The sequence below is a fragment of the Cervus elaphus genome, chromosome X, assembly GCF_910594005.1.
Source record: "Cervus elaphus chromosome X, mCerEla1.1, whole genome shotgun sequence".
Taxonomy (NCBI): Eukaryota; Metazoa; Chordata; class Mammalia; order Artiodactyla; family Cervidae; genus Cervus; species Cervus elaphus.
This window is the reverse complement of record NC_057848.1, coordinates 31,247,927-31,272,236: the sequence shown is the minus strand read 5'-3', so window position 1 is coordinate 31,272,236 and position 24,310 is coordinate 31,247,927. Positions and strand designations below refer to the sequence as shown.

The window sequence follows — 24,310 nt, the reverse complement described above, 5'->3', positions numbered from 1 at the left end:
CAGTTAATGACAAAGTCACATTTAGAACTCAATTTTCCAACTTACATTCCAGCATTTTTTCTTTCCATTCCTTATACTTCTTCCTGAATTCCCCACCCCATTCCACAATTTTGCACCTGAGTTTAACCAGTATCCTACGTACCCTACATGCACCACCACTCTCTTCCACGAATGGAACACCCAGCAGTGATTAAATTGCTATGGTATGCTCATCCTACAAGAACAACCTACTTTAAGAAACCCAGTACTTTAAGATATCCAAACAATCAGGAGTGGTTACTCATATAAGATTCTTTGCCTTTCATAAGAAGGCAAAGAATTTGCCTTTCTGATTCTTTCATAAGAAGATTCTCCACATTCTTTTAAACAGGAATCCCCAGGGGGATTAAGAGATGAGATATTAATAAAGTTATTTTATTGTTTAAAATAAACTTGAACCATTACATTTTCTGTGATATAAGTAAGACTAGAACTAGAGTGGTGGTGGTGGTTTTAGTCAGTAAGTTGTGTCTGACTCTTCGCAACCCCATTGACTGTAGTGTGCCAGGCTCCTCTGTTCATGGGATTCTCCAGGCAAGAATACTGGAGTGGGTTGCCATTTCCTTCTCCAGGGATCTTCCTGACCCAGGAATCGAACCCAGGTCTCCTGCATTGCAGACAGATTCTTTACCATCTGAGCTATAAGGGAAGCCCTAGAACTAGAGTATCAGGTTATAAATAGAAACATTTTTACCCAACCACTGCCCACAAGGAGTCCTATAATATTTTACCCAACCCTGTCTACACTTTAAGCTCTACCGGCACCTCATCAAGAAAATCAACACAAAACCAAATGCTATGGCTGAAGTTTCAGGCTCTTGAGAAAAAGAGAGAAAAAGCATCTTTCTTCTATCATGTCCACTTATGAAGAGGTCAACTCCTCTCATAAGCTTTGTTCTGAGATTCGATGTAGATAACACATTTGGAAACAGATAACTTTAACATAGATACCATTTGATGATGACAAGAAGTAGAAAGGTGATGAGTGAGGACCAGGTAAGGTGTATGAAAAAGAAGGGAGAAGGGGCTAGGAAGAAGAGAAGCAATTCTGATATTTTTTACAGAAATAATATTGCATTGAACAAAGCTCACTCTATCCCCAAGGACCTCAGGTTCCCAACTTTTCTTACTCTCCAGCAATCTCTTTAAGGAGCTATGATGTCCAGTCTGATAAAGAAAGAAACGCACTTCATGTTGGATTCTCATACCACCTGGTATTGGAAGAGGAGACAGCACTGCCCCTTGGGCTGATGTCTTCCCCTCCACTCACCACTACCACTTATTATTATCCTTTAAACAATAGCTATCTGCCACTTTTCTTGGAACATGCATCTTGAAGGAATTAGATTTCTTAGAATTCTCATTAAGCCTTTCACTCCAAATGACTGAGTCATACTCTGGCAAAACAAATCCCCCCAAAAGGATCACTGGATCCCAGTTCTTTGAAAGAATGACAAACGTTTCTGTTACGTACCTCAACCTGCTGGCAGATCTGTATTAGCTTGGCCATTTGATTTTCTAGTTCACTGTTGCGCTTAACCAGGTTGGTGAGGTTCATCTCCAGAGTTTGCTGCCATTGCCAAATGTGAAGCCAGAGAGAAGCAGGGAAGAGGGGGGAGAAAGAAGAAATGTTCGATGAGTTTGAGACCCAGTATCATGTGGCTATCAGTCAGTCAACAATTATTTCAAAGATTCATTGCATATGGGCCAAGCATTGTTCTGGGTGCTGATTAATAATGCTGTATCTTTGCTCCGGATTGCCATTTTTGGGGAAAAATGACATTCATGACTTTGAGGATGTAGGAATTTAATGACTTTAAAGCAACTTTATGTTCTCTATAATATTTTTAAACTTTTAAAAGTATCTCAGAGTCAATATCTCATTTTGCCCTCATAGTAATCCTGTGACATAGGGAAAACAGGTTTTATTCTCTTTTTTACAGGTAAGTTGACTAAGAAAACTATAACTTATTGAACAATTACTACTTGCCAGACACTAATCAAGGCAATTTCAAACATATCATTTAATAATAATGTCAGCATTTTACAGATGAGAGAAATGATCTGCAGAGCGGGGTTAAAGTGCTTTGCCCAGTCATAAAATTAGCATGTGGCAAAGCTAAGACTGGAACCCAGGTCTCTAGTCATCAGATACAGTTTTGCCTCAGTATTTCATGATATTTTTTTTTGTCTTTGTCTTTTGTAGGTTCTTTCAGAAAAAAAAGATGGTATTTTAAGTGTGAAATTCATCAGAATCTAGCTTTCTATCTCACAGCTTCCCTCTTTTGGGACTAAGCAATAGCCTACAGAAATGCCAGACTTCAAACTGCAAAGCCTGGCTATATCAAGACAGGACATTCATTGCTTACTATCATTTATTGGGACATAGATTCTTTGCAAATCTGTTTATTACAACATGGTTACAGCAGTACTAAGACCTCCTAGCATATTTTCAGTTGATCATGCTACTCTCTTCCATTCCTCCTGTGGGAAAACAAAAACAGAATGTTATTCACTCTAGATTAATAATAGGATTTTTTTTAATTACTCCTCATTTTCAAGTCTTCAGCTCTGGTGACTGCTTCTCTTCCAGGACCTGCCCCAATAACCTGCCTCACTCACCATCCCAACAAAGTCTGCTCCAAATCTGATACCCCAACTTCTGGGCCTTTATTCTGCTAGCATAGCATGCCTTCCCTTGGTTGTGCCCATTGCTTCATTGCTGTCTTCATCATTCCTACAGTTCATAGTTGTTCAAAGTTCATGTTTTGGGCAGGGGCAGGGAAGAGGGGGCAAGGAAGAGTGGGAAAAAGGGGAGAGGACTCGTATACTTGGCCCCTTTCTTCTTTGCTAGGTAGCTGTGGTTCCTTAGTATCCTTGGCACTGTCCCACGAATCTATCCCAGGTGAGTATTCCCACGGATATATATATATTGCTAGGACAGGTAATCTGATCTCACTTTTCCTCAATCTGGATTATGAGGATCAACTTAATCCCTGCTTCTTGCCAGATCTCTCTTGGGGTCTCTGGCTTTATTCCAATGGGAGTGAGTTTTCACCATTTGTTCCATTTTTCTTGGCTTGGGCACTGTGTCTCTCCTGGCCTTCCTTAACTCCACCACCATCTCAATCTGTGGTCTTCCCCTGAGCAAGGAAAAAGGAAGAGAGACAAAGGAAAATGCGAAGGCCCACAATTGTTGATTTGGACGTGAGTTCTAAGCAAAGAAGATGTCAGGACAAAGGAAAGAGATGGCAGTTCAGAGACTTAATACAAAAGGTATTTCATTTGTATTTAATACAGAAGGTATTGAGCACCCACTCTATTCAAGGTGCTTTGACTTCAGAGATAAAGAGGAGATGAAATTAAGATGGGTCTTAGAGAAGGAGAAATATTATATGATATCCTTACACATGAAATCTAAAAAAAAAAAAAAAAAGATACAAATGAACTCATTTACAAAACAGAGACTCACAGACTTAGAGAACGAACTTATGCTTCCCAAGGGGAAAGGGGAAAGGGAAGGGATAGTTAGGGAGTTTGGGATGCACAGGTACACACTTCTATATATTAAATGGATAAACAGCAAGGTCCTACCGTATAGCACAGGGAACTCTGCTCAACGTCATGTGGCAGCCTGGATGGAAGGGGAATTTGGGGGAGAAAGGATACATGTATATGTATGGCTGAGTCACTCTGCTGGACATCTGAAACTATCACAACATTGTTAATGGGCTGTACTCTAATATAAAAAAAAGTTTTTTTTTTTAAAGGTGATTAATTTCACCAAGTACTTTAGAGTGTTTTTATAGAAGGGCAATGTTTTCTATGTAAAAAGCATTCTTATGGCCCATATTGGGGGCCTGTTGATTTCCTCTGTCAGCATTGAAGTCTAGGCCCCTAACATCAGAACATAGATCCCCCATAATTGTCCATCCTGAGACTCTTACCCAGACCTGTGCACTCAAATTATTTTCAACTGGATGGTGATGGATTTATTTATTCATGGTACTTATAATTTATACTTAGATAGCTGCTGTTGGTGCTTGTTTATTGTCCATCTTCTGCTCTAAAGTGTAATTTCATCTCCCTGAAGGGGAATTATGTCTGATTTGGTCTTAGTTGCAACCCTTCTGCCTGAGGGGCATATAGTCCACAAATACTGCATGAAGGAATTAAAAGAATGAATCAGTGGACATTCATGACAACTAAGTTTTAAATATGGGCCCTAGGACTTACTTTGAAGTAGTTAATATTTTCAAAAGCCTTATAATGGATATTACTAAGTTAAATTTGGGGGGGTTGATATTTTTTATATATTTTTATTTGTTTATTTGGCTGCACCGGGTCTTGCTGCAGCACACAAATTCTTCGCTGCAGGCATGTGGGATCTTAGTTCCCCAACCAGGGACTGAACTCTAGCCTCCTGCATTGGGCTCATGGAGTCTCAAGCCACTGGACCACCAGGGAAGTCCCTGATATTTCTTTAATTGGAGGATAATTGCTTTACAGTATGTGCTGGTACTAAGTTAAAACTGATATGTATTTTATTAGTACTATGAAGGCTATTATATGGCACAAGGCTGGAAATGGAGATTGAGGCCCTGTTATGAAGGTCTTAAATGTCTAGGTGAGGAGTCTGTACTTGTTTTTTTTAAAGCAGTAGGTGTTTATCAAAGGCTTTTGAGCAAGACAATGACATAATCAGGGCTGCATTTATGAGATCAACCTATGTGGGGCAGACTAAAACAAGAAGACCTGGGAGCAGGGGCACTGGTCAGGAGGAGACTTGCAATATGCAAAGCAGTTGGTAATGCAGATATGGGTCAAGCTAAGAGGATAATCAAGAAAAACGTGTTTCAAGAAAGGATTTGTCACTCTGAAATATGCAGAGAGGGCAAGAAATATGAGGCCTGATAAAAGGCAGCTGGATTTGGTCATTAGAGGTCACTGGTGACCTTTGATAAAGGAGTTTCAGCAGAGTTTTGGAAGCAAGTGCCAAACTGTGCAGGGTTAGTATGTCAATAATGATGACATAGAGGCTACAAGTCTGGACTCCTCTTCAAAAAATTGAGCCATAAGGTGAATATGATGGAGTTGTAGTTAGTTGAAAAATTCCAGCTCAAGTTAGAGAGTAGGCATGGTAACGGATACAATCAGTTTGTGATTTCCTCAGGCAGAGTGGTCCAGATTCCTAGATCAGTGGTCATTCTATGTATCACAAATGACTCTATCGATGTATTAGGTAAATATAGTGTAGATTGATGAACTCAGAGTATATATAATGTTAGAAACCTGTGTTTCAACTGTACTGTGGTTTCTTTCAAACATGGGATTCCAAGGGGAGAATGTTTCCTAACAAATGCATGCAACCTGTTGCAACACTTGTCATGAAACTGATATCTTATAAATAATTCATAGTGTAGAGCAGGACTAATCCCTGCCATGTGTTCCTCATTTATGGCTCACAACTGAGACTCACAGCTTCTGTAAAGCCACTGAAAACAAAAATTAAGGCTGAACATATAATGTGGGGTCTGATTAGACTATAGACCTTGGGTTACCATCACAACATCATAGCAAATGGTTATTTTGCTCTGCCCACCCCCTAGCAATTTGCCGAATGCCAGCACATTTTATCAACCCAGAACTAGAACTGACAAGATGACTCTAATTTCAACCTTACTTCATTAATATGAAAGTGCTTGGAAAAATAAATCTTTGGCTAATGAAAACACCATCTGTTGATGGCTTTTTGCCACTGTTTTCTTACATTACAAGACATAATTCGAGGGAAATACCGAACGTTTACTTACTCACTTCCTATTCATTTACTGGGAATTAAAACCTCCTCTCAAACTGGAATTGATTCTCAATAACGAACATATGCAAAGGGAAGCAGAGAACTGAAGCAATTATGCAGTCCATTTCCTCACCCTTCTTTATCATGCCTAGCCCTAACGAATCATTTGCAACTAGAAATTCTGTGCCACTCTAGTTTTGAATGATTTCATTGATTTGGCTAAGTAATTATCATGGCTATATGCTAAGTAAACTAAAAGGATGTGTGTGTGGGTGTGTGCAAAATCTTATGTAAAACATGTCTCTTTGTTGTTGTGTTGTTGTTGTTCTTTTTTCATGCAGTCCACTTAGTGACTTGGCCAGGCTCCCTCTGCCTATGCCTAGTTAGTGCAGTTTTCTCTGAACACTTGATCTATGATAATGAGTGGGCCCAAGTGGCAGGGGAGATTGGAATGGAGATATCTGCTGGAGGAAACGGGACAGGAGGTTGGCAAGGAGAGCAGGATGAAGCTCCCATTTCCTGCTGCAGGAGGTTACCTCTGGCCCCTTCTGTGCTTCCCTGAGGCTTAGAGAAGCCATTTAGCTATGAAACTGTGACACAACCTGCCCCCTCCACACTTCCAGGTAACTACATTGTTAGAGCTCTCTCAAAATTGTACATGTGTCTAAATGGCACAAAATGAGGGGAAGACTTGGCTGATTTACATAACTGAGATTTTAAAAGGCCCAAGTTAGCTTAATTGGCAGTCTGATTACATTTTTACCCAAGTTCCACCTCATTTGTGTCATATAGACTTGGCCTGTTTGTGTTTTGTTATACCCTTCCCAAAGAGAAAAATGCTTTGCTATTTCTGAGAAAGCCAGGCATGGTCTATTCTTCTTCCAGACAGCTTCCCATAAAAAGAAATGGCTTCACTAACCCTCTCAAATAATTGCTGTGTTTTTTTTTCACTTCTTTAGACACAGGTTATTTCAGATAGCTTTATCATTGCTTCACTCAAGAAATCTAGCTACACATTCAAACACCAGCTCTTCATTAAAACCAGAGAATCCCCTTATGGCACACACTTGACCGTGATCTTCATCTGTCATGCTCCGGGAAGGCACATGTATTCACACATATATGAGCACACCTATATACACCTACCTGACACAGAAAGTCTTGAAGCCTAGAAATGGGCAAAGCCTTTCTCTTTGTTCTATTGAAACATGTTTTATTGCCACTGAATGCCACAGAATTCTCTCTTGCTTTCTACAAGGTACAAGGCGAACATTACCTAAACCTAGGCAAGATCCCCACTGTTTTGATGTGGGAACTGAACCTTGGAGGTTGCAGAGAGAAGTGAATGGAAGAAAGGCCAACCCACCCCAAACCTCAGCCTTCCCAATTGACAGCAGACAACTTCATCTTTAAAAATACTTGGAGCCAGTGACCCCATTGCTATTCTTTGACAAGCTCTTTTTTGATATCCTGTCTATTCACTGATGTTCCCAGCTCCTCCAAAAGCCAGTAGCCAAAATCTTAGCACACTTTTGGGGTCACATTCTGCCTTCTTTTTTTAACTGCTTGTCTTAAAATACTTACTTTGCTTTTGCTTCAGTCTGTCACTTTATGTATCAATTACATATGGCCTTTCAACAGCAGAACACACCATCTGGTCCACAAACTGAAGCCCACACCCTTATGCCTGAATTTATTTCTTCCCCAAACATTTATTTGCTGTTGTATAGACACAGGCTTTGTCCCAGAATGAGAGGCATGTGACATACTGGGGGTATGAGATCTGCTCTCCCTGAGGGTTTCTTGGGGAAACCAGCAGACTGGTCTTCAAGCCAGGTGAAACAGGTGGCCAGCCCTCCTCTTCTCAGAAGGTCCTGAAACCATCCAGCAAAGACGCACCCTCTCCCAGTTTCCTTATCAGAAATTCTACACCAACGATCTACAAGCTACACATTCTTTTCTTTTCCCTCTCTTCAGGGGTGTATCCTGGTTAAGTCTCTAGCTTAAATGTGTAAATTATGATTTGGACCTTCTGAAAGAAAACCTGTACTAAAAACCTAAATCTAGTGTTTACTTTGATAATACTAACCAAAGGAACTCTACTTTCCCAGAGGCCTCACTACTCTCTTCCACTTGCATGATTCTTTTTTGGTCCCTGCCTCTTTATACACATCCTCCCCTTTCTCCTTCATTTGTTGCCCTTCCTCTGTTGTCTTCCTTCTAGACCAGGAGGGTGATTCGGGGCTTGCTCCTTGGCTCTCATTCAGCCCACTACTGCATGCTTCTCCCTCCACGCTAAATACCCTCAAACCTATGTCTCTGGCCCTGATCTTTTAGCCACTGCAAAGGCCCAAATGTCAACTCCTTCTAGAACATTTGCCCTTTCAGTTCTGCAAGTGCTCCATGCTCAACCTCCACCAGATATTTGAACAAACTATTTTCTCTGGACTACAACACTCCTTGCCCCTAACCCCAACCTTGTCCCCCAACTGGGGGTCCAAAACGCCACCCGAAGTCTCTTTTGTTGGCCCTCCTATGTAGTCTTGCACCCTCCCCACCCTGCCCCTCAGTGCCTCCACTATCACTCACCACAGTTGTCACTGTGTTCTCATTTTTCTGCCTCCCCACACTAAGCTGAGCACTCCACCAGGGTTGGGGCTGTGTTGTGCTTATCACCGGAACCCCAACACCTCTTCTATTGCTTGGCACCTAACAGGTGTTTGGTAAAAGTTTGATGAGTGAGTGAATATTAAGTGATCCATGATCAATCACATAAACTCAAATCTGAAGTCAAGTCAACCCCCAAAACCACTAGCCCCTTTCTAATTTCTTTATTTCTATGCCCAAAACCACCATTCTTCAAGACATCTCCTCCTCAAAAGTCACTTTTTAATTCTTTCTCTCCATCATCTATAAGCACTGTAATCGTTCTTCAAGTCCTGTCGATTCTTTCTTCAGTTTCTCTCCAATTGGCCCTCTTCTCCAACAAAATCATTTATGATTCCTGCTTTTAGCTCAGTGACTTCCTTTCACCAAACTTTCCTCTGTGCTTCAGAGCACCCTGTGCAAACCTCTGTCATGGAACTTACCATACTGAATTCAGAGATGTCCTTATCTATCTCCCTTATTGAGCTCAAAGTTCCTCAGGGCAGGCACTGTGCCTTATTTCCCACGTCCCCAGATCCTACTACAATGACCTAAAGACCCAGGGATCAAACCCAGGTTTCTTGCTCAGACATATTCTTTACTGTCTAAGTCACCAGGGAAGCCCCATTTTGTTTCTTAAGTGAAGTGAAGTCTCTCAGTCATGTCCGACTCTTTCCAACCCCATGGACTGGCTTCCCTGGTGGCGCAGATCATAAAGCATCTGCCTACAATTCGGGAGACCCAGGTTCAATCCCTGGGTTGGGAAGATCCCCTGGAGAAGGAAATGGCAATCCACTCCAGTATTCTTGCCTGGAGAATCCCATAGACAGAGGAGCCTGGTGGGCTCCAATCCATGGTGTCGCAAAGAGTCAGACAAGACTGAGAGACTAACACTTTCATTTTAAATAAACAAAATGCATGCTCATTAATTGCTTTTAAATGAATGAATGAGCCCCAGAGCTAAATCCCTGGGGCTACAGTTTTAAGTTCTTGTCTGATCCATCTTCAGGGGAGATAAAGAACAAGACATTACCTCATATATCAACGTTTCATGAACTTGAATGTCATTATTACATTTTCCCCTTTAAACCTCACTTCTTTGGGTTTAATAATTCTTGTTTCTTTAATCTTTCCTTGTGTATATTATATTTCTGTAATATGTTCTTTTGCCCAATAATAACAGACAGGAGTTTCATCCACCCAAGAACAATCTTGGAGTCAATGTTTTGTAAGCTGTTCTCAGACTGATGATTGTTAGCTCTTTCAGATGTTGATGAAGAGGAGACTTGGGACAAAAGAAATAAAAGAAAAACAGAAAGATAAGAGCACAGATCGGGCTTCCCTTGTGGCTCAGCTAGAAAAATAATTCACCCGCAATGCAGGAGACCTGGGTTTGATCCCTGGGTTAGGAAGATCCCCTGGAGAAGGGAAAGGCTACCCACTCCAGTATTCCTGTCTGGAGAATTCCATGGACTGCACAGTCCATGGGGTCACAAAGAGTCAGACACGACTGAGCAATTTTCATTCACTCACTCGAGAGCACAGATAGTTGGAATATCCACTTGCTAAACTTGCTCTCAAATCTGAGAAACAATAGAAAACATCTTCCAACACAGGGCCTGTTACTACTACTAATCGAGTCAGAGAATCAATATAATTATTGGAGGGCGAGAAAGGTGATTCAAATGAGTCTTAGCACACAGTTCAAGTAGAAATGAAATAAAATGCATTTTTTACCCTCCCACACACATACAGAACATGTACAGATTTATACATATTCTAAGTAGTCAGGGGCAAGTCTTAGTCAATTAACAGACTACAGATCTACAAGCAAGAATGATTTTAAGATTGTGAGATGAAGGCCGGTTTAGCTGAAAAACCCCATGACAGATATTACAGCTCAGACAGTAAAGAATCTGCAATGTGGGAGACCTAGGTTTGATCCCCGGGTTGGGAAGGTCTCCTGAAAAAGAAATGGCAACCCACTCCAGTATTCTGGCCTGGAAAATCCCATGGACAGAGGAGCCTGGTAGGATACAGTCCATAGCATCACAAAGAGTTGGACATGACTGACTAATACTTTCATACACACACGTCTACCACCGTACCTTAGAGAGTGCAAATCTAGACAGAAATGCTCTGCTCTTATAATATTAATATTTAGCTAGTATGATTCAGTACCTAAGTGGGTGAAAGTGAGAAACAATTCTGTTCCTTCGGCTATGGTGACCCACCCTGTCCTCCTAAAGATTTGTCTCATCATGAAGCTCATTTATTGGTGATCCTTTGTCTCAGGATAGGGTCTACTGAAGCCCTAATTCTCCTTAGAGTGACCACAGAAAACCTGTCCTACACTCACGACCCCCTCATACCCCAGTTATCCACCGATAAGCCCACAGAAGATGAACACAGGCACTCTCTCCTCTTCACAGTGACACACATTTATAGATACACAGACACACACACAGATTAAATTCTCAGCCACCCACCCATGCAGAGATACACACACTTGTGTATAGTGACATATACAGATGTATGCAAATATGCCCTCTCTCAACACAGTCTCTCATAAAGATATTTCTCCTTATTTCTCTGATAGTCATACTGGTTCAGAAACAAACATCCATTGGTAGATAAGCTGAGAGGGTATCTGTTTAGGCAGACAGTAGTTGGTGTCAAGTGGATGAGTAGGCAACCGACTGGGAGAAGGTAGTGGCTGAGTGAGAATGGGTGGGTAGATGAGAGAGTGACTGAGTAGGAAGAAGGACAAGTAACCCACTATGATGAGATTCTAGAATATCATATTTTCCAACCTTTTAACTCTCACTGTGGTTTTCTTTTGAACATTCTCCAAGTCTCATATCTCCCTTCTCTTTGTCTGGCAATCTTTAGCTCTCTCTGTCTCAGTCTCTGTTTATGTGTGTGTGTGTTGAGGGGGAAGTGCAGGGGAGGAACTTTTACTTTCTATAGCAAAAATCTTACTCTAGCGCCAGGTAATATTTTATAACAGTAAGATCCATGATAGGTAAATGTAACTGCATTTAAGAATTATTTGTAGTAATGAATTTGTGGAAATATAATATGAAAAAGCAAATGTACTTGTTTATTCCCTTCAGGAAATTCCTCTATTCCCCCTGGTTTTCATCAGCTATATTTTTGGCAGGCTGTGGGCATGGAAATGTGAAGACATTACTCTCAGAGAGAATTATAATAATCACATCTGATTTATACAGATGTCATCTTAGGGCTAGGCAATTAGAAAATCTAGCAGTCAAAATGGATAGGCACCTGAAATTAAGGACATGTCACACTTTGCTAACACTCTGGTTTTTATCATTATCAGTAGTTCACAGGAGATTTTTTCCCCTAGACTTATTAACTGTTAAGTATGGCAATTTGGATTTCTTGAGCCTATACTATGTGTGCTAGACACAAAGGAAGACTTTGGAGAAATAAAAGACACTGTGCATGCGTGCTCAGTCACTTTAGTCATGTCCAACTCCTATGGACTATAGCCCACCAGGCTCTTCTGTCCGTGGGAGTGGGTTGTCCTTGTGTGCTCCAAAAAGACATTGTGCCTGGCCTCAAAGAATTTATGGTATCACTGGGGTGTGTTGGAGTGGCCTTATGGGATTTCAGTAGAGCACTAAATAGTGGGTAGGATTCCTAAGCAGGCCAAAAGAACAGTATGAGTGAATGTTAAGAGTCAGAAAAGAGTGGCATGTTTAGCAGTCAGAAGGTTATACTGGATGGTGAAGGTAACATGCTTGAAAGTGGCAGGAGGAAAAGATAGGTGAGCAAGCATGAGAACCAAGTTGTACAGGACTTGGAATATCCAGTTGAGTTCTGTCCCCAGTAGAGAGTCACCCAAATTTGACCTCTTTTATAAAGCCAACATTTATTAATGCAATAATATCAATTTTTCTAAGGGGAAGAACTCATGTGACAATGAAAACTCTAAAATATGAAGCATTTTTATAGAAATGCAACATATATCATAAGCTCATATATATGGAATAGTAGATGAAAAGAGAATAGAGAAGCTAGTTACTTTGATAGGCCTTAAACTGTAATGACTGTCATGAACACAATTACTCTGTCAAATCAAAGAATTAATTAAACCACTGGTAGCCTTCTGAAGGATGTTTAGATAGACAGGACAATTAGATAAAGATAATAAACGATACTAAGTATCCCAAATCCTCTAACCCATTTTGAGTACATGTTAAGAATCCAGGCTAGCTTCTGGTTCTTCTGACCTTTCATCTAAAATGTCATGATCTGTTTATTCTTTATTGAACATATAAATATTTGAGACCACTAATCCTAATCAGGAAGGTTAGTGCAAAAAGAGTAGTTAGAAATGCCACCAATGAATCTCCAGAGAAAAAGTACAAATAAACACTGCATCAGTCACTGACCAGGAAGTAAAACCTTTTCCCTCCTCGGGTAGGACTCCTGTGCTTCTCTGAGGGCCAGGGGAGTCCACTCAAGGCCATCTACCCTATAGCTTCTGACAGCTACCTTTCTCCTTTTTCCTTCAGGAAGAATCAAGCAGATAAAGGGGATAATCCTAAATGCTTTTCTAAATTAAAATTAACTCAAAGAAGTGAGGATATGTGACCCTAAATGTCAGACTTCCTCTCTGCTTAATGTGGAGAATTAATACCCTTTTATTCTTGGCACCAAACCGAAGTGACCCCTACTGCACCCATCCCCCTCTCATACAAGCAGGACTTCTCTCTCCCTCCTCAAAGTCCAAGTTGTTCCAGACAACATAACAAACCACACAGTTGGGAATGATTCATATGTTTCCACTCTCTGTCCAAAAATGAGCAAAAAAGTTTCCACTTAATTTATAATCTGAATTTTCTGCACATTTCCTAAAAATTTAAAGGGGAACAATTCAAAATGTGATCTTTCCTAACTCCCCAAATTACTGATTAATTACAGAGTAAAGTATCTTTTGGTAAAATACTTTTGTTTTACACCTACCCCTGGAGACAAGGACTGTAGCTGCATGATGCCAAATATCTAATCAATCATCCAATGTTTTCATGTTTTCAGATGTTTTCAAAAAGCTGGTGTTCTGTAGATACAGGCTTGGTCTATCCAGTCTTTTGTTATCTCAATGGTACATATGGATACAGAATTTTCTGTTTGGAATATTTCTCAAGGCCAATGCCTTATTATAGTTCCAACACCTGCAAATATTTGGCAGAGATTGTTCTCTCCTCTCCATATCCCCTAGTCTTCCTGCAACCCCGCTTTCATCTCTTGCTATTAAAAAGCTGTAAGTTTATACAATATGCCTTTTCCTCGATGCTATTAACTGTTTATCTGTGACCCATGAAATGTGCAGTTGCTGGAGCATAAATTTAAGTTTCAAATCACATTTCACAGGAAAAATTTAGGTCCAAAACAAAGTGGCAGCAGGCTACAATAGAAAGGATATTTAACTCAACTTAGCTCTAGAAGCTGAGTTCCAGTTCCAGTTCTGTGACTTTGACCAAATGGCTTAACCACACAAAGCCTCCATTTAAACCAATTTAAAACACAGGGCTTCAACTGGACCAAGTCCAAGGCCAACCATCTTAGGATTCTAAGAATTGAAGCCAATGAGATTATTGCCCTCTACAGTCTTGATATGAATGAGAATATCAACTTGAGTGAAATCAACAGATAAACATTAAACTTCGTACAAATTTATAAATATTAAATGTAAATAAAAATCAAAAGGCACAAATTGGACTTCCTTGGTGGCTCAGTGGTAAAGAATCTGCCTGCTAATGCAGGGAATATGGGTTCGATCCCTGATCCGGGAAGATTCCATGTGCCACGGAGCAACTAAGCCCATGTACCACTACTGAGCCTGTGCTCTAGAGCCAGGGAGCAGAAATTCCAAACCCACAAGTCACAATTACTGGAGCCAACTTGCCCTAGAGCCTATCCTATGCAACAACAGAAGCCACCACAATGAGAAGCCTACATGGTCCAACAGAGAGTAGCCCCCACTTGCTGCAACTAGAGAAAAGCTTACACAGCAAGGAAGACCTGGCACAGCCAAAAAAATTTCTTTTAAAAAGAGCCAATTTCAACAAATTCAAAAAATTTAAAAATTTAAAAGGCACAAACCATGGTCAGTGTGACTCTCAATATTGTTTTCAATAAATTACAGAATGGAAAGTGTATCCTATTCTGAGTATTACTACCCTCACCAACATTATAATTTTTACATAAGCTACAATGACTTTTCCATAGCATGGCAAGAGGGGAATCTCCATCCCCTTATCACCCTCCTTCCATGCTGTCTGGGTGTTCCTTCTAGCTTCGCTTATATATCCAGGTCCTATTTTGGAACGGTAATCTTATTATTTGTTTAAACATTTTATTTTTCCAGAATTTTGGTTGAGTAGTTTCTTAAGAGAAATTGAGCCCCATAGCAGACAGGCAATGGTAATAAAATAATTTGCTGGGTCTGACTTTTGTTAACATCAACGTGAGGTAGTAGTGCTCTAAAAAAGACAGGCACTTAGACTTGCACAAAAATATTACATGGCACAACAACCTCAGAAAACTCTGTCCACTGAACAGGAACTTCCCAGGAAGGGACTGCAAACAAACATTTTGGTCTGTACCCCACAAAACTGAACATTGGCACAAAATGTGATCCTGGATTAAATATTTTTTGCCTTCAGTTTAAATCTTTACTTCAGTATTTGATGATCCCTCCTGACTTCATAGTACACTGAAGTCCCGTTTTTGTCTGTTTGCTTTGTTTTTTAAGGCAGATTTAGAATTAGCCACCTTGTTAAGGGCTTGGTAGCAATTTGTAGTGGTCAGTGCCAAAGCTTTATTTCTCTAGTGTATAACACATACAGTACTGTCCTCCATGAAAATCTCTCACCTACGTAGATACACTCAGACACCTCCACCCACATCTACACGGAGACACACCCAACCTTCCCATTGCTATATGCACAATTATGCAAATCAGCACATATGCTAATTGTAGTACACCTACACAGGTGCTCACATACTTAAAAGAAGATGTGGAAAGATCATGGCAGAGATACACAGGGTATAATAAGTCATTGTCAGAGGAGAGAGGGCGCTGTTTCCCTGGGCAGACTATTAGTGTAGGCCATGGGCTAAATCCCCCAGAACTGGCCAGAGGTGAATGAATGCAAGCAGGTTTGTGCAAAAGATGAAACAGGCTACAGTGAGAGCTTGCAGGTTAGAAGGCTATTTCTTATGAAAAGAACTTGGAGTTAAATCATTCTTGTCATATAGGAAAAGTGACCGATTTTATTAGGGAACTTGCTGATTGTATATAACTTATGTGTAAAGAGACAAAGTTGTGTAAGATGTGTCTTCCAGATCCCTTACCTTGAGCTTCTCAAACCGATCATTCAGGGATGCGACCTGATGGTCTCGGTGACGCCCCACCAGTTTGCATAAGGCACAGATCAATTGGTCATCAGATACACAGTACATATTCACTTTCTCATTTTCATGGTCCAGGCAGGTGATCCCTCGAAGATGCGTGTCTGGCACTGGTTCCACCAGGCGGTGGCTGGTGAAAGGTTTCTTGTTGGGGTGTGTAGCCCGCAGGCAACGGTCACAGTAGGAGACCTCACAAGTGATGCACGTTTTCACTGCATCCCTTGGCGGGTCCTGCTCACAGAATTGGCACGCAATTCGCTCACTAGACATGGCGCTGCTGGGCCTGTAAGTCCTCTCTCGGCGGCTCTCACTTGGGGAATTGGGTCCACTGACGGAAGCCTTCTGAAAGCGGTCAATAATGTTCTGCAGGGTCACATTTCTCTTGAGGCCGTCCAGGCCCCGGTGGTTCAGTGAGATAACATACCTGCACGTAGGACACTGGAAAGCAGTAATGGGTTCAATGGATTCACCGGAGCTGCAGCTTGAGACCAAGATGCGATGGGCACAGCTGAAGCAGAGGCTGTGAGCACAAGGGAGCAGAAGGGGGTCTTCAAACAACTCTAGGCAGATTGGACAGGTCAATTCAGACTCCAGTGTTTCCATCTTTAGTGAAAATAATCCTGCTGAGGCATTAAGAACCGCAGAGGCCGGGCTTTCACCTGCAAGGAACACAAAGCAAGAAGTCGTTAAGCATTTCCAAAGGAAATGTGGATGTAACATAATTACACACTAACCCATGGAGGCTTTACAGGCTGGATTCCCCAGGGATACTGGAGCACTAGGAAAGCGAGTTGGGAATTAATCAGAAAGCTATTCTCCCCCTTGAAACCTTGTTTTTGACAAATGCCTGGGCTTATTTTCCTGCACTAATAATTAGAAGCTAGTGCCACCTCTGAATCCTGGTTTACCAACTCACATTCCTATTCACAGACCCTCTCCACTGACATCTCTTGTCCTGGACTATGATGCGTCTGAGGCCCTGCCAAATTCTCAATCTCCATTCTCCAGTAGTGTTCTCTATTTTACTTCCAAGCTGCTCCTATTTCACATCTAGTGAAAGGAAAACAAGGCCATATTTCAACCTAACTCTCTGGTTCTTGAAATGATACCATTCTAAGAGACTGTGTAAAAAAAGAACAGCTTTCGAAAAAATGTAGTTCTCAGTGCAGGATAATTATTTCTTCAGATAGGTGACCTTGAATTATTTCCTATTACCACACATGGAAATTTCTATTCCATACCATTTTTAGCAAACTGAGTTACTAGAGACAAAGAGGAAAAATATTAAAGTATAAAAATTAAGGAATTTTGTTGGCTTATAGTGGGAATCTGATTTATGAAAAGAGAAAGGCATTTTTGGTTCTGAACAACTTTTGTTCATCATTTTGTTATTACTGGAGAGTCTCATCAGGGCTTGAAAGTTTGATTCTGCCATTGGTATTTGTTCAGATTTTGTCATCTGTCAGAGATATCCGCATAGCCCTCTCACAGGACACTTAACTATTGAGTACAATTACATGTTGTCCCCAAGTACAATAAATGTATCCCTAAAAGCTATTTCTAAATCAAATGTTTTAAGTGCACTGAACTAACCAGCTATTTAATGGAAATCTATGGAAAACTGAACTGTAAAAGTGAAGAATTTTATTGTAAAACATTCTCAGTTGGTTTAATAAGTTTAGATGTTTGTGTAACCACCTTTTTAAAAAGAGATGTGTGCTATTCTTATTTTACAATTCACAAGTGCTTAAAAGTTGTTGGCTAGTATTTTGTAGCTTATAACATTTATCTGCATTCACTGATAGAGATGAAAAAGTAAAACAATTAAAATGTACATATATCACAGAATTTTAGGATTGGAAGAGACTTTAGAGATGATAGATCCCAACTTTCACTCAAGGCAGGAATACTGCCTTTGGTAGTTCCATTGCTCAAATTCAACATGTCCATAAATGAACTTGATATTCTCCCCAGCCCCACAACACAAAACACCCGTTCCTCTTCCAATTTTCCCTATCTGTTGAATATCATCATCCAAGCCGAGAAACCCAGGAGTTCTCTCATTTACATGTTTATCACTCTGTTTTATTTAATACATGTATCTGTGTCTCCAGCTAACTCTCCTTGCAGACATTAACTATGTCATATTTTTAATCATAGCACAGTGCTTCGCACACACTGGTTATTCAAAAATTGTTAAATGAAAGATTCCTTAAAGTAGAGGAAGTTAAAGAAGGGACCTAGTGTTTACTAAGCACCTCCTGTATTCTAAGTACCTTGTTAGGAACTTTACACACAGTATTTCATTAAATTCTATCAAGAAGGCTGTACAGAGGTACTAATGCTACACACATACTATGGTTAGGAAACTGGGGCTCAGCGTTTTTAAGTAAATGAACCAGGAACCTACATACCCAGATCACTGGAGCAGTCTAATGCCAATGTCTGTGCTCTTTCCCCTACACCTTTATTTTAATCATCTCACCTCCTTCACTTGACAAATATCTTGACTATTTACAAGAGGGTTTCTAGACAGCATGTTTCCACTTCTATTTGAGTCTATGTCCCTCTGAGTTTCTCTGAATCTGCCTCTCACTCCTAGTCTCTTTCAGAATCACATCTCTTCCTTCTAGGCCCATTTCCACCTCACTCTGAATTTCTATTGTGTTCTCTTCCAGAACTGCAGGTCTGCATTCCTCAGGGTCTGTGTTGGAAGCTACTTGGGAGAATGGAGTAAGGCCTCCGCCAAAATGATAGGTGGTCAAGAGCATTGCTGATAGGCCTGTTTCTATGTTGAAACCTTTACAAAAACAACTGGTGTACCACAACTTCTCTAAATCTTAGGAACGTGTCATATAAATTCCTCAGTACAGAGGAAAAACTGAATTTTCCTGCAACCCAAAAAGTTGTTCCTGACTAAATGTGACACTTGGAACGTCACTGTGAAATTAAGCTTAGGAAAGCATGCTATGAATCAGGATTGCCTTGGATAAGGTCAAAATAGGATTTCTGACCAGGGATTTCTGAACCTTCTAGAAATGTTTAAAGAATGCTGTGTGTAGATCACATATCCACTTTCATGGGGAGCAGATTGTCCATAGCATTCAAATTGTTCTCAAAAGAGTCTTTGACAGAAGGGACTTCCCTGGTAGTCCAGGGATTAAGACCCTGCACTTCTAATGTAGGGGTGCGGCACAGGTTTGATCCCGGGTTGGGGAACTAAGCCTCCACCTGTAGCATGCTGCAGCCAAAAAAAAAAAAAAAGAGTCCTTGATAAAAAAGCCAGACATCAGTGCTCTAAAATAACTACTTGAACTGATTGCAGGTCTATACAGAATAATATAAAATGGTTACAGTCTGTTGCTTATGGTAAGTAACTTTTTCTATTAAACTGTTTCTGCTGCTGCTGCTAAGTTGCTTCAGTCGTGTCCAACTCTGTGCGACCCCATAGACAGCAGCCCATTAGGCTCCGCCATCCCTAGGATTCTCCAGGCAAGAACACTGGAGTGGGTTACCATTTCCTTCTTCAACGCATGAAAGTGAAAAGTGAAAGTGAAGTCGCTCAGTCGTGTCCGACTCTTCTCAACCCCATGGACTGCAGCCTACCAGGCTCCTCCGTCCATGGGATTTTCCAGGCAAGAGTACTGGAGTGGGATGCCATTGCCTTCTCTGAAACTCTTTCTACTCTGTTTTATTACAATTTGGGAGAATTAGGTATTTTTCAACTTTTTTCAAATATCTGTTCATCTCATCTCTCATTTATGAGAGACCTTTTTCTGGTCTTTCCTAGTATTTCAGCATCCTTTCAACCTATCTCCCATTTTCCCTACCTACCTGACTACCCCAGCACCTTTCCCTTTAAAAGCAATTATGCATTTGCCACTTGTGAGGCGGTAAATAATACCCTTTATAGGCATTATCTCATTTAATTTTCACAACAGCCCTCTAAAAGGCAGGCATTATTATTAAAACAACAAAAAAGGTAACTTGTCCAGGGTCACACTTGTTTGCAAGTAGCAAGGTGGAGATTCAAACCCAGAATAAAACTGAGAGTCCAGAAATAAACTCATATATTTATGGTCAACTGACTTTTGATAAGGGTTCCAAAACCATTTAACAGTGAAACAGTAAATTTTTTTCAAGCAAGTGGCTTTGGGAAAACCAGTTGCCCACACACCAAAGGATGAAGTTAGAGACATACCTCACACTATACACAAAAATTTACTCAAAATAGATCAATGATCTAAATGTAAGCACAGAAACTATAAAACTCTTGGAAGAAAACATAAGTGTAAATCTTCATGAACGTAGGTTAAGCAAGGGATTCTTAGATGACAGCAAATATGCAACTGAAGAACAAAACAGATAAACTGGACTTCATCAAAATTTAAAACTCTCTGTACTACAAATGACATCACCAAAAAAGTGACAACTCACAGAATGGGAAAATATTTGTGGATCAAATATGTGATACAGGTCTAGTATCTAGAAATATACAGAATGGCAAAGCATCTGAATAGACATTTCTCCAAAGAAGATATGCAAATGATCAGTTGGTATATGAAAAGGTACTCAACATCATTAGCCATTAGGGAAATACAAATCAAAACCACACTGAGATACCACCTCACACTCACTAGAATAGCTATATTACTTCACACACACTAAAATGGCCAGAATAAAAAAAAATAGCAAATGTCAGCCAGGACATGAAGAAACTGGGACCCTCATACATTGCTGGTGGGAATGTAAAATTATGCAGCAAAAATAGTTTGACAGTTCCCCAGAATGCTAAATGAATTACCATACGATCCAGGAGAACTGAAGACATGCTCACCTAAAAACTTGTACACAAATGTTCATAGCAGTATTAATCACAATAATAGTGGGAACAACCCAAATGTCCCTCAAATGATGAACAGATAAACAAAAGTGGTATATCCATACAATGGAATATAATTCAGCAAGAAAAGGAATAAAGTACTGATACATGCGGGGCTTCCCTTGCAGCTCAGTCAGTGAAGAACCTGCCTGCAATGCAGGAGACCAGGGTTCGATTCCTGGGTTGGGAAGATCCCCTGGAGAAGGAAATGGCAACCCACTCCAGTATTCTTGCCTGGAGAATCCCATGGACAGAGGAGCCTGGCAGGTGACAGTCCATGGGGTTGCAAGAGTCAGACATGACTTAGCGACTAAGCCACCACCACTGATACATGCTACAACATGGATGATCTTTGAAAACATTTTGCTAAGTGAAAGAAGTTAGTTACAGAAGGTCACAGATTATATGATTCCCTTTATAGGAAATGCCCAGAATAGGCAAACTCATAAGAACAGAAAGAAAATTAGTATTTCTCAAGGGCCTGGGTGGGGGGTGGAGGAAATGGAATGTGACTGTTAATGCATATGGGTTTTCCTTTGGGGATGATGAAAATGTTTAGGAATTAGTGGTGACGATTGCACAGCTTTGTGATTATACTAAAAACCACTGAATTGTACACTTCAAAGTAGTGAAACTAAGGTATGTGAATGTTATCTTAATTTTTAAAAAAGATTCAAACCCACAATCCAGAGTGTGAACAGTTAACCACTATTCCACCCTGGCAACTGTGTAATTCAGTAGTGTTTCTAAATTCTACTGAAGCACTTACTCCTTTCAATTGCTTTTCTAGGTTGGTGATTGCCTGTCTAGGTTTTACAATACCTGGGATATCTCTAATGATCAATGGGTATCAGGAAATGATTAGCTCCCAATTTTTTATTCATTTAAAAATTGTAAGACTCCTAAAACATATTTGACTCCTAGGTCACAAAATACCTTTAGGAAGTACAGGAAGAAGTGGTACAACAAAAATAAAACAATGGCTGTGTTGCAACTTCAAAAAGTTTGTGAAATGCTAATCTATCCAGAATTAGATAATATACTAAGGAAAAAGAGGATGTAAACCTGATAGAGTGTCACTGAATGACAGGTAATCACAAAGTTTGTTTTGCCAGAAAACACAATAGTTTGTCATAAAAATGCACTAATGAAATGCCTGGGCAGGCAGGCCAATTGTCATGTTAAGAAACAAATGCCCACATCCATATCTACTGATTTGTTCCCTTCCATATCATTTAGTTACTGCCGTGTAGTCAAATAAGAATGTTTATGGATTTGCCCTTGTTCTAGTATAAAATTGATTCTGTACAGCTGACTGTCAGCCTGCACTCCCCCTTCAGGCTGAGACTCCTGAAAAAAAAGTTGATGAGAATAAACTATAAGAAGGTATCATAAGGCTGTGTGAGTAGGCAGGAATACAAAGGAGGAGTCTCAATGCAGGCAATTAGGATAAAAATAATACATTCTACACTTACAAAATAAAAGACTGACTTCAGCATTGCCCTTCAAATCCAGCATTCAGTTAACTCTGATCAGAGAAGCCATGATCGGCACTTGGCAGAATGCTATTATTTCAAATGTTATTTGAACATAATTAAATGCCCGCTTATTTCAAAAGTTTATATTCCATCTAGTTTTCATCTTCCAGGTCTGTGGAGCATGGCTCTGGGCTCTCATTACCTCCCTGAGGAGCCACAGTCTCCTTTTCTTCACAGAAAAACCAGGAGTGTAAAACCCAGCCTGACCCCTGGGCTGTAGAATGAGGATTGAGCCAAGTAGTAGGCTTTATATTCTGCAGGATATTAACATTAATATCCCATGAGCTGAGCTCTTCCTTAAAACACTAGAAACTGTCTCTCTGCCTTAGAGGATGAGCAAATGAGCCCTGGCTTAGTCTGATGTTCCCTTAACTGTAAAATGTCATTCAAGTTGCACTAGAATCATCAGACGATCTCTTTAAGATGTTTTCCAGCTCTGACATCCTATTATAACAGAGTTCTTGCTATATGTTACCACATAGGAAAGGCACCTGGAATTAATGAAAACCAGCTCCTCAAAACACAAATCTTATTTATTAGTATGACTTGAAAGGCTGACAAGCGATGGGCATCATAAAAGAAACTGGAAATAAACAAAATGCATTACTTACCCTTGGCTAAGCCAAGGTGCTCAAGGACAGTGGCTGGTTTTGCCTGTTGTACCTCCAAGAAGACATAATGGGTGTTCCGGGGGACAACTAAAGGGGGAGGGGCATCCCATGAGAGTACAAACTAATGAAAACACCTTTTGGAAGAAAAGGAAGACACCAAATTCTAGAATACTATTTAGTAGGAAAGGACCCCTCTACAGCACAAAAAAAATATTATTTGGGAGTATAAAAGGCACCCAATGCATAGAATTCTCATCCTAAAAAAACTGAAGACAGAAACCCAGAAAAAGAGACTATGTGGTCAGTAAGCACAATTAACAGTCACTTTACATTTGTGTACCAATTTTATACTTTTCAAATGGCTCCAAAGCTATCAATCTCATTTGATCCTCTCAGCAAAGCCTGGTTGTAGTCCTGGCTCTAAGCTGAATTTGCTGAGTGATCCCAGGTAAGACATTTAAATCTTTTGGGCCACAGCCTCCTCATCTGTTGAATGAAAAATACCTGTGTTACCCAATCTCGCAGGCTTTTGTGAAGATCAGATGAAAATAACATTATTAACTTGCTTTATAAATACAGATAGTCTCAACACACATTCACAGATGACAGATACAGAGCAAGTTATTAAGGAAATAGTGCATGTTTGGAAATACACCCCAAATGCATAATGGTTGACATAATAGAGGACAATTACACTCCCCCACAAGTTTTCTGGAGGACCACGCATCTGACTGTGGTATTTAACATACCCAAATGTATCCCCTGTTAGACTGGAGTTTCCCCAAAGGGAGAAACTATCTCTCTTCTTTTTTCTTAAGCTTTTACCATGCACAGGGAGAGCTCAGGACTGGAGGCTGATTATTGACTGACAGCACCAGAGCCAGTTCCTGTCTAAAAGGTTATTAAAGCCTACTTAATATTTTATAGTACATAGATTTAATGCTCTTTACAATAATTAGCTCCTAAATCCAACCATTGGCTATTTGATACAATATAGTCATCATAAACATTAAAATGAATATCACAATAGCAGAACTAGAAGTCCTAGATCTGCTACAAGCACAAATGATTAATCTAAGTAACCAAGAAACGGATTTGCCAAGGTAACACCTGATAATTGTCAGAAATCATAAGTACAATTCATAACACCTTTATCTTAACGCCAATTACACTGGCAGTTTTGGGGTTGGAGAACAAATGGAGAACAAACAACTTACCTACTGCTAAGAGGATAGCTCTCCATCTATTCTAGGACTGCTTTCCCCGATCTCTGCTATCCAATGAAATATTTGTAAATTTTTAAATGTTCAGGGGCACACCTGGATGGACAGCCATCTCTAACCTCTAC

General features: G+C 40.2%; 2 protein-coding genes across 7 annotated transcripts in view; both read right to left on the bottom strand.

Moving 5' to 3' along the window:
* The window catches only part of MID2 (midline 2), a 108,093-nt gene that overhangs the window by 78,450 nt on the left and 5,333 nt on the right, over positions 1 to 24,310 (bottom strand). For all 6 annotated transcript variants that reach the window (XM_043895607.1, XM_043895610.1, XM_043895606.1 and 3 more), the window contains 2 exons: positions 15,875 to 16,590; positions 1,514 to 1,609 (listed from right to left, as the gene is read on the bottom strand). In XM_043895607.1, the coding sequence (XP_043751542.1) occupies positions 1,514 to 1,609; positions 15,875 to 16,534 (756 nt within the window). In that variant the 5' untranslated portion in view covers positions 16,535 to 16,590. Of the gene's footprint in view, positions 1 to 1,513; positions 1,610 to 15,874; positions 16,591 to 24,310 lie in introns of those variants that run through there.
* The window catches only part of NCBP2L (nuclear cap binding protein subunit 2 like), a 57,634-nt gene continuing 54,406 nt past the window's right edge, over positions 21,083 to 24,310 (bottom strand). The window contains exon 7 of the mRNA XM_043895865.1: positions 21,083 to 23,096. Coding sequence (XP_043751800.1) covers positions 23,050 to 23,096 — 47 coding nt within the window. The 3' untranslated portion in view covers positions 21,083 to 23,049. The remainder of the gene's footprint in view (positions 23,097 to 24,310) is intronic.